Source organism: Pituophis catenifer, unplaced genomic scaffold, assembly GCF_029215685.1.
Source record: "Pituophis catenifer annectens isolate HBS135680 unplaced genomic scaffold, rPitCat1.0.hap2 SCAF_2, whole genome shotgun sequence".
NCBI lineage: Eukaryota > Metazoa > Chordata > Lepidosauria > Squamata > Colubridae > Pituophis > Pituophis catenifer.
The window spans coordinates 8933856-8946782 of NW_027256882.1; the positions used below are offsets into that span (position 1 = coordinate 8933856).

Genomic DNA, 12927 nt, shown 5'->3' on the forward strand with positions numbered 1-12927 from the left:
CTGCATCTCTTTCTCTTATACCTCATTTATGGGATATTTATTTATTTATTTATTTATTTATTTATTTATTCATTCATTCATTCATTCATTCATTCATTCATTCAAACTTCTATACCGCCCTTCTCCTTCCGGACTCAGGGCGGTGAACAGCCAAGATAAAAAACATTTATACATAAAGTTAAAAATAGATTTAAAATAATTAAATAAATTTGGCCCGTAATTTAAAACTTATCAATTTAAAAATCCGTATCAAATTTTAAAACCAACCATAAAATCAGGACAGACCGGCTAACTGAAAAAAATAAGTTTTTAGGGCCCGACGAAAAGTCCGGAGGCCGGTTATCACTCATATCTCTGGGGGTAGATTGTTCCAAAGGGTAGGTGCCACCACAGAGAAGGCTCTCCTCCTGGGGGTCGCCAGCCGACATTGTCTGGCCGATGGCACCCTGAGGAGGCCCTCTCTGTGGGAGCGAACTGGCCGGTGGGAGGCTATTGGTGGCAGAAGGCGGTCCCATAAGTACCCCGGTCCTAAGCCATGGAGCGCTTTAAAGGTGATCACCAACACCTTGAAGCGCACCCAGAAGTCCACCGGAAGCCAATGCAGCTCGCGCAGGAGAGGAGTCACATGGGAACGCCCCGTCGCTCCCATAATCCCCTGCACGGCCGCATTCTGCACCAGTTGGAGCCTCTGGGTGTATCCCAAGGGGAGCCCCATGTAGAGAGCGTTACAATAGTCCAGACGAGAAGTGATGAGTGCTTGAGTGATCGTGCGTAGGGAGTCCCGATCCAGAAAGGGGCGCAACTGGCATATCAGGCGAACCTGATAGAAAGCCCCCCTGGCCACGGCCGTCATATGCCCTTCTAAAGACAGCCGTGCGTCCAGGAGGACACCCAATATTGTCCATATTTGGACAACCAAATATGGATACTATCAATTATTTAGGAATTGTTTTGCAAACCAATTTATACGGCTGAATTTCAGCTCCTCTCTTATTTTATTTCTACATAATTTGACCAGATGGCTAATCCAGATTATCCAGATCTTCCAATTATATTGGATAAGGATGGAGGACACTATCTTCCAATTGCCTTTTGATTATTTCAGCTCAAAATTGTTGCCCCTGCTTATGTAAGCTTGAAACAATTTATATGCTTGGCCTATTGGAATGTGTTGAAATTCCTCTAACACACATTTATATATTTCTTCTGGTCGTAAGATACTCCTTTGTATTCAGGTCTGGTCTTAGAATGATAATGTAGCACTTGGGGATGAAGATGCAGACCAGCAGACCAGCACTGGAGGCCAAGATGGAGAAGACCTGCACAGCCACCATGTATTTCCCCTTGGTGCTCAGGTAGGTGGGCAGGAAGGAGACCCAGACATTGCAGAAGACCAGCATGCTGAAGGTGATCAGCTTGGCTTCATTGAAGGCTCCAGGGAGATTCCTGGCCAGGAAAGCCACTGTGAAGCAGATGGCAGCCAGGAAGCCCATGTAGCTGAGAGTGATGTAGAACATGAAAACAGAGCCTTCATTGCATTGCAGGATGATCTCCCCAGGCTGGGAGTGAAAGTCTGAGTCACAGAATGGGGGAGAAGTTCCCAACCAGATGGAGCAGATCATAATTTGGACACTAGAACAAGAAAGGATGATGGAGTTGGCCAAGCTCTTCCCCAACCATCTTTTCACTTGGTTTCCTGGTTTTGTGGCTAGGAAAGCCAGCACCACTGTGATGGTTTTTGCCAAGAGAGAAGAAACGGCAACTGAGAAGATGATGCTGAAAGCTGTTTGTCGGAGAAGGCAGGTGGCTTTCCTTGGTTGACCAATGAAAAGAAAAGGAGACAGGAAGCAAAGCAGGAGGGAGACTAGGAGGATGTAAGAGAGGTCTCGGTTGTTGGCTTTCACAATGGGAGTTTCTAGATATTTAATGAATATAATTAAAACGAGTCCTGTGGCTAAGAACAAGAATAGGGCAAAAGAGACCAGAATGATTCCCAGCTGTTCTTCATAAGAAAGGAAGGTTATAACTTTGGGGATACATTGGATTCGGTCCTCATTTGGATATTTTTCATCTGGACACTTGGTGCATTTTTCTGTATCTGAGTAAACAAAAAAAGGAATATTTGTAAAAAATATTCTGTACTTTCACCTTTCAAGAAATACTTTCCTCGGACCACATTTGTCCCAGCAGCATTTCTGAGAAGTGTTGCTTAAAATCTTTTCAGAAAGAAGGTAAGAAGAATATCACTTTCTAAAAAAAACAGCAATATTTTTATAGTTTATGAAATTGGAAGAAGTCATGGAATGATTTCTTGTGTAATTTGCAGAACCTACATTATTAGAAGTAGATAATAAATCTTTCTAGACACATTTCCTGGATTTTGCCAGATGGCACTTCTTAATATACTTGATGCTGGATGCCTATCTTCTGAAATTGAATTAGCTAGAAAAAAAGGTTCTGCAAATAATCTGGAATCTGAACTAAAAAGCAGAAGATACATTTTTTTTTCCTGCTGGTAGAGAAGCTTGTCTAATCTGCTACACCCTCCTATCTCTTCCTACACCTTCCTTCAAGGATTTTCTGCTATTCCTCCCTCTAGTAAGAAATTGTGCAATTTGAAGATAATAGCAATAGTGCTTAGACTTATATACAACTTCACAGTGCTTTTACAGCCCTCTCTAAGCAGTTTACAGAGTCAGCTTATTGCTCCCAACAATCTGGGACATCATTTTACCGACCTCGGAAGGATGGAAGGCTGAGTCAACCTTGAGACAGTGAAAATAGAACTGCCAAACTGCTGGCAAAACAAAAAAAAACAATTGAGCTTCAGTCTGTCTTTTAACTTGCACTTTTATGACAGTGTTTCAGATGAATCCACTTCCACAAGGCCTGTCCTTTTCCTTGGTGTCCCTCACCTTCATGGATGGAGATGGTCCCCTCAGGACAAGGAATACAGTCGTAGCAGCAAGCAGGCTCTCCTTCTCGCTTCCGCTTGACAAATCCAGGATGACAACTTTCCACACATTGGGACAGAGGGAGAGACTAAGCAAAATAAGAAGGAGCACCAAAGAAAATGTGTTAGGACTCACTATCCAGGAAAAATGGAGGTTGAGATGACATCTCCGGACTCTCGACTAAGCATAAAAGGAAAAAATGCCGAAGAAAAAATATTGGGATGAAGCATGCATGAAAATGGATGTAGACATTAACATTAGCCAAATAGTTCCTGGGCTTCATTTAGATAAATATGAAATCTTTGACTCATTCCAAACAGATTTAGGAGAGATGAACACTGGCAGATAGTTTATTTATTCACTCCCCTTTGCTTTTGGCATCTATAACATTGAAATAAAGGATTTTTCTACTTAAGAACGACTGCAGGGATGGAATTGATTTCATCCTTTTCAGCCTTAAGTGACAACCAGTTTGGTTCCTCCTCCAAGCCTTTTTAACATGCATTTCTCCATTCTTCACATAACTATGATTTAAACTACAGTACAATGATCTTGCATTAAATGTTGGAAAATAAATTATTGTAAAAGATTTATTATTATTTTTATATCTATTTTTAGATTGATTAAATAAAACTGTAACAAAGAAAGAAACTTCAGACCAGTAAGATCTGGATAGGCTTCTTCTGGAGTATATAAAACATTGCAAAACTGCTTGCCTTTGAAAGTAATCAAAACCATTCCCCAATTAAGATTTAAAAGAAAAGAAATCCTTAAAAATTAGGTCTTTCTTTATTTGTGTGTTTCTTTCCTCAATTCACATGGCTCTCAACTAAGACTAAAACTGACTAGAACTGGGGTGAGATGAGATGCAGGAGAGGTCATGAGAACTTGTCCCTCAAAAAGGGGATCTTTTCATCTTCAGCAAGTGGGAGATTTGTGTCCAGCTCTGTATCTGGGTCTTTTTCTACTACAATTTGAGGACACCAACTTGCATGGAAAGAGAAGTCTGCATTTCTTATTAGTTAAATTTGGATCCTCCTTTTGGCTCAGAGGGACTTAACATAGCTAGTTTTTTTCAGATGTATTACCCTCTTACAAGCCAAAACTTGTAAGGGAATTAAAAACTTGGCTTTTCAAATCCCTTGACCAGGTCTGATGACGGGGTTTTAAGGGTTTTAATGGGTTAATTTTAAACTTTTTAGATTTTAGTTTTTATTTTTATTGTGGCTTGTGTTTTATTGTTGTGAGCCGCCCTGAGTCCATTGTGAGATAGGGCGACATATAAGCCGAATAAAATAAAATAAAATAAAATAAATAAATAAATAAATAAATAAATAAATAAATAAATAAATAAATAAATAAAATAAAACCCAAATCTAACTAGCATTTCATTTCAAATTCTCCCTTGTTATTTCCAAAATGAGGAAGGGCTTTTCTTTGAATCAAAGTCTTGTTTCGCTGCTTCAGTTTTCCAGGTGATAGGCATTATCTCACATCAAATCACCCTTTATGGTTTCATTTGAAACATGAACATCTTTGGAGCTTCTTCAGAGGAGCAGAAGGCCTTTTGCTTATCCCGGTGGGGTGAAAGAGAGATGTGGATAACTCTGGCCAGGTTTGGGCTGCTTATAAAGATTATTGAACATCAGAGACCTTTCAAGAGAGACATTCCTCCACCTGGACAAGGTGAGGCTTATTTCTCACATGGACCAACAAGATCTCTAACCAGTCATGACTATATTTCATCTGATTCAGTCCAAACCTTAATGCAGACACTGGTTAAAAGAACTTGAGGCTATTAGGAACACAACTGCTTAATCCATGGTCTCCATCCTAAAGAATAATCACCCAGCATCCAATATTGGACATGACTGAATCTGTTTAAAAGGATATTCCTTATCACGGCATCTGAAGGACACTTTTTAAGATAGTACTGAAGTCTCCACAATCCATCTAACAAAATGTTAAGTTTTCTCTTTTGTACATTCAACTCCCAGTGAGGGTCATCCGCCATGGTGACTAGAATTAAGCCACTTGAAATGGGTCATAATCTTTAGAAAAAAGGAGAAAACACAGCAATATTTGACTCACCTTGTTGAGCAGATTTATCCATGAAAGAGCAATTTCATTAATAATAATTCTCTGCCTTTCAATACTCCCCAGTTTCCTTTTGATCAAATCCCCCTCAGGCGAAATCACCACGAACTCAATGTCCATATCTGCAGCTATTTCTCCATTATGGTCCATGTAAAGATTCCAGAAGGAAAGATTGTAGAAATCATTCTTCTCCAGAAAGGGATGGAACTAGAATGGAAACATCCAGAAATTTTAAAAGCAGAAACCTTGGTTTTTTATCCCACCTGGTATTTTCATGTATGAATTTTTCTTCTAGGTTTTTTTTTTTTTTAATTGCAAACATGCTTAATGCTGAACGGTTGTAGGAACTGGGCATGGCTAGTCTAGTGAAGAGAAGTACCAGGAGAGATATGATAGCAGTCTTCCAGTCTTCCAATATTTGAGGAGGGGGGTCAAGCTATTTTCCAAAGCACCCAAAGTCCAGACAAGGAATAATGGATGGAAACTGATCAAGGAGAGATTCAACCTAGAAATAAGGAGGAATTTTCTGACAGTGAGAACAATCAACCTATGGAACAGAAGTTGCCTTCGGAAGTTGTAGGAGCTTCATCACTGGAAGTTTTCAAGAAGAGACCGGACTGCCATCTGTCAAAAATAGTGTAGGGTCTACTTGGGCAGGATGTTGGACTAGATCAAGGGTCAGCAATCTGCCACTCTGGAGCCACATGTGGCTCTTTCATCCCTCTGCTCCGGCTCCCTGTCGCTCAAAATATGCTTCACAACTGCCAATGTGTGACAAGTGCCAGCACATGATTTATTGAGTTTTTCAAACTGCGGTAGGCCAACCATGGATAAATCCAAGAAAAGAAAAATTTTAGAAGAAAACAGAACATTTAATGGTACGTGGGCAGATTCATTTACTTTCACTGCTGATGAGACTGGTTTACCAGTATGCTTAATATGTTGTGAGAAATTGTAAACAACAAATGTTTAATATCAAACATATATCTGCTACCAGCTCCTTGGTAAATTATCACACAGACCCCAGCCACTGGATTGGCCAAATCTATTGCTCTTTTGTAGCACAAGGAGGTTGATCTGATTCCCCTCTTTCTCTAATGGATTCCTTCTCCAGAGGAATTTAGTTTAGTTGGATCCTTGTTGGGACCACATACCTGCCACGGCTGCAGCCTTGGAGCCTCCAGTGTCTCTTGGGCCTCCTTCTTTCTCCTCCAGGATCTGGACAAATATGCAGCCTTCAAGACGTGGGCCAGAGTCATGAAGATAATGTAAACAGAATCACTGTTTTCAACAAATATCCCATTCAAATCATCTTCTGTCTCCACTGGAGTTTTTTGGGTGCATCTTTTCTGGCCTTTGACAGAAAAAACATGCTTTGGAAAAGAGCACTGAAAATTCTTGTCTTCATACTGGGAGTCTAAAAGGGAAAAGGGTTCAAAAGCACCATATTTTGGGCTTATTTTTTGCAGAAATTCAAAGCTCCAAATACTATGGATGTATTTGTGATATCCAAGATGAGTCATTATATAGTTTCCCAAACTTGTGGTGATCCAGATTTTCTCTCTGATGGGTCCTGACAAAATGTCAAGTGTTAGATGAAAAATATGAAATGTGTGTGAAACGATAATATGTTCTGTGAAGTGAACAAAGACATTGACTTGTTTCCACTGAGAAAAGCTGGAATCCCTGAAGGGTGCTCGATGTCCAGTCATTGAGAATTGTTGTGATATAACAACACAAATTCCATTCCTGACAAGCAAAGGAGCAAAAATCCTCAGGAAATTATCTCCCCCCTCTGTGTCTGGAGCAAGGAGGCCAATCAAGGTCCATCTGAAATGCAGGAGCACTCGGACAATTGCTGAATACTGAAATGCTTCTTTGAGTAGCATCCGATGGAAAAAAGGGAATTTACTTTTTTCACTCAGAGTCTCTGAAACAATTCTTTGACTGATCTGGAAAAACAATGAAGAAGGCAACTCCAAAATACGAATTTTTAATAAATCCAACTTTTTTTTTGATAAACATCTTAGAATATTTTGTTGATTGACCATTGTTTAAAATATTAAACACAGAATATTAAGAAGACTTTAGATAAAAATGGAAAATGAGAAACAAATTAAGTAAAAAATAATAACAATCAAAATGCAAATCATATTTCTCGATCACTCCTACTATTTAATGCAGTGGAAGGGACAAAGAAAGAGATTAAGATGGACTTTGAATCAAACAATATTAAATGAAAAAGAATTTCAAGAAAATAAAAAGGAAAATAATTGCAAAATGTGTGGGATACAGCGAAAGCATACATTCGAGGGTTGGCAATGATTTATTTGGAAAAAAGAAATAAAAAGAAAAGACAATCTCAAAAAAAATTGGAAGAGGAATATAAGAAGTTAAAGATGGAATTACAAAAAGACACGCAAAATAAGAGGATTAAAAATCAAATGGATTTGAAAAAAATGAAATGAATTTAATTGAAAAAGAGGAGTTGGCAAATAAAATAAAGATGTCCAAACAAAACTTCTTTGAAAATGCTAATAAGCCAGGTAGATGGTTGGCTTATAAAATGAAAAAGGAGAGATAGAAAAAAACTAATTAACCAATTAATGGATGAGGAAGGAACTTTATGCTATCGAAATGAGGAAAAGAAGAAAATAGTACAGAAATACTATGAGAAACTCTATAAACAAGAGACAATATCTGAAGAGAAGATAAAGCAATACTTAGAAAAGTCTAAATTACCTAAAATACCAAAAAATACAAGAAGAGGATTAAAAAGCAAAAGAATGGTAAAACGCCAGGTCCAGATGGTTTGCCAGCAGAGTTGTACAAAATATTACAGGATGTAATTAGCAATACAATATTGGAAGTATTAAATGAACTTTTAGTAAATGCAAAAATACCCAACTCTTGGATAGGGGCATATATTACTCTTATACCGAAAGAAGACATAGACTTACAAGAAGTTAAAAATTATAGACTGATTTCCTTGTTAAGTACGGATTATAAAATATTTGCATCAATAATGGTGAATAAATTGAAGAGATTGTTAAATGAATTTATTTACACAGATCAAAATGGTTTCTTATCAAAGAGACAGATCAGAGACACTATGAGAACAATCTTAAATACTTTGGAATATTATGAAGTACACCCAGAAAAGCAAATGGCATTGATGTTTCTTGATGTACAGAAGGCTTTTGATAATGTGAACTGGCAATTTATGATAAAACAGTTGCAGACTATGGACTTTGTGGGAAGATTTATAAATATGATTGAGGCAATTTATAGTAAGCAATCTGCAAAGGTGATAATAAATGGAGATATGATAGAGAAGGTTAATATTATGAAAGGAACAAAGCAGGGTTGTCCTCTATCCCCATTGCTATTTGTGTTGACGTTAGAGGTGCTAAATAGAAATATAAGACAAAATGAAGAGATAAAAGGGATGAAAATTAAAAAAGAAGAATACAAACTACAAGCATTTGCAGATGATCTAGTGTTTATTTTAGAGGAGCCTCAAGAAGTAGGATCCAGACTGATAGAACAAATAGAAGAATATAGAGGGTTGAAAATTAATAAAGATAAAACAAAAATATTGGTGAAAAATATTACAGAGAAACAGAAGAGGGATTTAATGGAGGAAGATTACTAAAAAGGTAAGGTATTTAGGAATACAATTAACAGCAAGGTGTGTAACAATTAAAGAAGATAATTACTATAAATTGAAAGGACAAATTGAGATGGTTTGGAGAGATGGAAAAAATTGCAATTATCATCAATGAGAAGAATAGTGGTAATTAAGATGAATATATTACCTAGATTGTTGTTTTTATTTCAAACAATACCGATCGGGATTGTATTATCTTCAGCTGGTGCAAAATGCAGCCGCATGGGTTGTGATGGGAGAACCCCGATACTCCCATGTTACACCCCTCCTGCGCGGCTTGCATTGGTTGCCAGTTGCCCTCCGGGTGAGATCCAAGGTGCTGGTGATGACCTATAAAGCCCTACATGGCTTAGGTCCAGGATATTTGGCGGACCACCTACAGCCAGCAATGATATCCCATTGCCCGGTTTACGCCCATAGAGAGGGCCTACTCAGGGTGTCGTCAGCTAGACTGTGCCAGTTGGCGGCCCCCAGGAATAGAGCCTTCTCGGTGGGGGCGCCCACCCTCTGGAATCAACTTCCCTTGGAGCTCCAATTAGCGCCTGACCTTCGCACCTTCCATCATGAATTAAAAACTTGGCTTTTTAAATCGCTTGACCTGGTCTGATTGGGGGGGGGGGGTCTAAGGGTTAAATTTTAAATTTTTTAGATTTTAGATTTTATTTTGTATTGTGGCTTTATTGTGTTATTGTGAGCTGCCCTGAGTCCATTGGGAGATAGGGCGGCATATAAGCCGAATAAAATAAAATAAAATAAAATAAAATAAAATAAAATAAAATAAAATAAAATAAAATAAAATAAAATAAAATAAAATAAAATAAAATAAAATAAAATAAAATAAATAAATAAATAAATTATCACATGTGGTGGACATGTCCAGAAGCAAGAAATTATTGGGCAAAAATTTGAATATGGCTAGAGAAAATGATAAAGGCAACACATTGATCTTAAACCAGAGCTGTTCCTGTTGGGTATCTTACCAGAGAAATTTAGTAAAGAAAATACATATTTGTAATAATGGCAGCAAGAATGGTATTTGCACAAAATTGGAAAGCAGAAACAATTCCTACAAAGGGAGAGCTAATTAAGAAAATATTAGAATGTGCAGAAATGAGTAGATTAGCATTAGCGATTAGAAGGAAGGAAGAATCGAAGTATTACAACATATGGGGCAATTTTATCAATGGATAGAGACTGAATATAGACAATAGACAATGTAAAAAAAAGAAGCATGGGAAAATATGTTGTAATACATTAAATTTAAATGAAAGAAGAAAGAAAATGATGATAAATGTTGAATGTGATGACACACAAAAATTTGTATCCAGATGTTACACTGATTAATGATGAATTGTTTGTTTAAAAATAAAAAAAAATACTAAAAAAATCCTTCTGAATCTTGAGTCCATCTTCTAAAGTGTTAGCAATTTCCCCTGAATTGGTGTCATCTGCAAACTTGATGAATTTCCCCTCATCTAGATCATTTGTGAAGAAGTTGAAGAACACTTAGGCCTGAAGAGGGCCTAAGACAAAATCTTGGGGTACCACAGTGCATTCTTCCCTCCATGTAGATGCAATTCCATTGTGGACTACACGCTGAATGTGGTTGGTTAGTCAAAACTCTGTCTAAAATTTGAGGAACCATCTCACCCCAAAGAAGGCATGCTGCAGAACTCATCAGTCAGGGAATTCTGGTTGGCTGGGTCCAGGAGAAGAATGTTCTCTGTCATTGCTCCTGCCCTTTGGAACATCTTGTCCTACAGAGTGAGGACAGCTCCCAATCTCCTGACCTTCTGCAAGAGCCTGAAGATAGTTGGCTTGAGGCCCCAAATAGGTAGTCTTATGTTGGTTGATTGATCAATTGCAGATCCCACCTCCAAGTCTGCTCATCTACTCCCTCCCACCCCATGTTTTAGGTTATTAAAAGGTAAAGGTGAAGGTTCCCTCTCACATATGTGCTAGTCGTTGCCAATTCTAGGGGGCGGTGCTCATCTTCGTTTCAAAGCCGAAGAGCCAGCGCTATCCAAAAACGTCTCCTGGTCATGTGGCCAGCGTGCCTAACACCAAAGGTGCACGGAACACTGTTACCTTCCCACCAAAGATGGTCCCTATTTTTCTACTTGCATTATTTTATTTGTTTTCGAACTGCTAGGTTGGCAGAAGCTGGGACAAGTGTGTTGTGGCCCCGCCCTCTGAGCCTGTCCCATCGGAGGAAGAAAGCTCCGAGCATGAGGAAGAGGAGTCAGCCAGGCCTCCCTCTCCAGGCCCCTCCCCTCTGGCATTGTCTCAAGTGCCGGTCGAGGGAGAGGAGACAGCTGATTCGAATCAAAGTGATAATGAAATATCATTCCTGGACGCACGCCTCCGAAGGCGTGATAAATGTTTGCAGCAGCTTAGGAGGCGTGCTAGGGATTAGAACTGAGTCACTGGACCACACCCCAGAGACTATATAATAGAGGGTAGTGGTCAAAGGATCCTTGTGACGAACAAAGTAAACCTTGGACAGTCACTAAAGCCTCGTCCGGAACTGCTGGGAGGAATATTATTTCTGTTTGGACTTTCTTGAACGTTCGTATCTTATCTGTCTGTTTGTGAAAATAAAGTCCCTTGGCAGACGGTGTGTCTATCGCTGCCAAGAGGGAGATAAGAACGGGTGCATTCCAAAGTGTTTCCTTAACCCTCGGCTGGCTGTGTTGTGTGTGTATGGGGACGGGGACAGATCAAAGTGACGGGGGCTCACCCCATTACAAGGCACTAGGGATTCGAACCGCTGAAGTGCCGACCTTTTGATCAACAAATCTTAGCCACTGAACCACCGTGTCCCTAGGCTATTACAAGTATGCTTTTCTGTAGTTTTTTCAATTTTAATATAGTGCAGCACACACTATCACATAATGTAGCACACATTATTTCGTCTCATGAAACCCATGACTGGAACATACTGATAGAAGAATACAAACTGTTCAAAAAAACCAGACCCCACAAAAGAGGAGGTGGAGTTGCACTGTATGTAAAGGACCACTACATTGCTACAGAAAGGTATGGAACTAATGACGAAAACCTCCTGGAATGCATATGAGTCAATATAAAAGAAAAAAGAATGACATCACCATAGGTGTGTACTACAGGCCACCCAACCAAGCAGAAAAATTAGATGTACTTTTGCCAACCAACTAACAAATATATGTAGGAAACACACTACAATAGTAATTGCGGACTTCAATTATCCTGAATTGAAAGGCTAATTCCACAACCAAGTGAGAACTCAAATAGGTTCCTGACCAACCTAGCTGACAACTTTGTTGTCCAAAAGGTAGAGGAGGGAACTCAAGGGACAGCCATACTGTCTTAATTCTTACAAATAGAGAAGAAGTGATAGAGGGAGTTGAAACAGCAGGAACCTTGGGTGAGAGTGACCATGTCATACTAGAATTCAACATAACACAAACACACGCAATAGAACACAATGATACCAGAGTCCTAGATTTTAAAAGAGCTGATTATAACAAGCTCAAAGAGAATTTAGGAAATATTCCTTGGATGAAAATCCCTAAGGAGAAAACAACTCAAGAAGCTTGGGAAACTCTGAAAAATATGACCATAAAAGCCCAGTCCAACACAATACCACTGAAAAAGAAAAACAAGATATCCAAGAAGAAACCAGCATGGCTCCACAAATATCTCTCTGACAAATTAAAAGACAAAAAGGACAAGTACAAAAAATGGAAAGAAGGACACATAACTAAGGCAGAATATCAGCAGATAACCAGAATCTGCAAAAACGAAGTCAGGAAAGCAAAGGCTCAGAATGAACAAAGACTTGCAACAAAGGTAATAAAAAAAGTTTCTTCTAACATATAAATAACAAGAAAAAAAATCAAGGATGCAATCAGTCCACTAAAGAGAGAAGACAGCAAAGAAGTAACAGGTAGCAGAGAGAAAGCAGAGCTGCTTAACTCATTCTTTGCATCAGTCTTCACACAAAAACAAACAATAGTCCAATCTACCAAAAACATAACATAACTGTAAAAGACAGACTAGAAATAAAAGTTAAAATAAGCCCCAAAAATGGTAAGAGAACACCTGTCTGATATTGATGAATACAAATCACTGGGACTTGATGGATTACATCCCAGAGTTTTAAAGGAGCTGACACATATCATCTTAGAACCACTATACTACATCTTCCAAAAATCCTGGAGCACT

General features: G+C 38.7%; 1 protein-coding gene across 1 annotated transcript; it reads right to left on the minus strand.

Annotated features, from left to right (window-relative positions):
- Window positions 1-1193: 1193 nt before the first annotated feature.
- LOC139310524 (vomeronasal type-2 receptor 26-like) lies at window positions 1194-6940 on the minus strand. The gene is made up of 4 exons (XM_070934697.1): window positions 6206-6940; window positions 5046-5258; window positions 2916-3042; window positions 1194-2098 (listed from the first exon to the last, which is right to left on the minus strand). The coding sequence occupies exons 1-4, from the start codon at window positions 6938-6940 to the stop codon at window positions 1194-1196; spliced, it is 1980 nt and encodes a 659-aa protein (XP_070790798.1).
- Between the last annotated feature and the right edge of the window lie 5987 nt (window positions 6941-12927).

Coding starts and splice junctions, on each gene's coding strand:
- LOC139310524 (XM_070934697.1), bottom strand. CDS start 6,940: ATGCTACTCAAAGAAGCATTTCAGTATTCAGCAATTGTCCGAGTGCTC. Junction 3,043..5,045: donor GGATAAATCTGCTCAACAAG/GTGAGTCAAATA, acceptor TATTTTGCTTAG/TCTCTCCCTCTGTCCCAATG. Junction 2,099..2,915: donor GACCATCTCCATCCATGAAG/GTGAGGGACACC, acceptor TTGTTTACTCAG/ATACAGAAAAATGCACCAAG.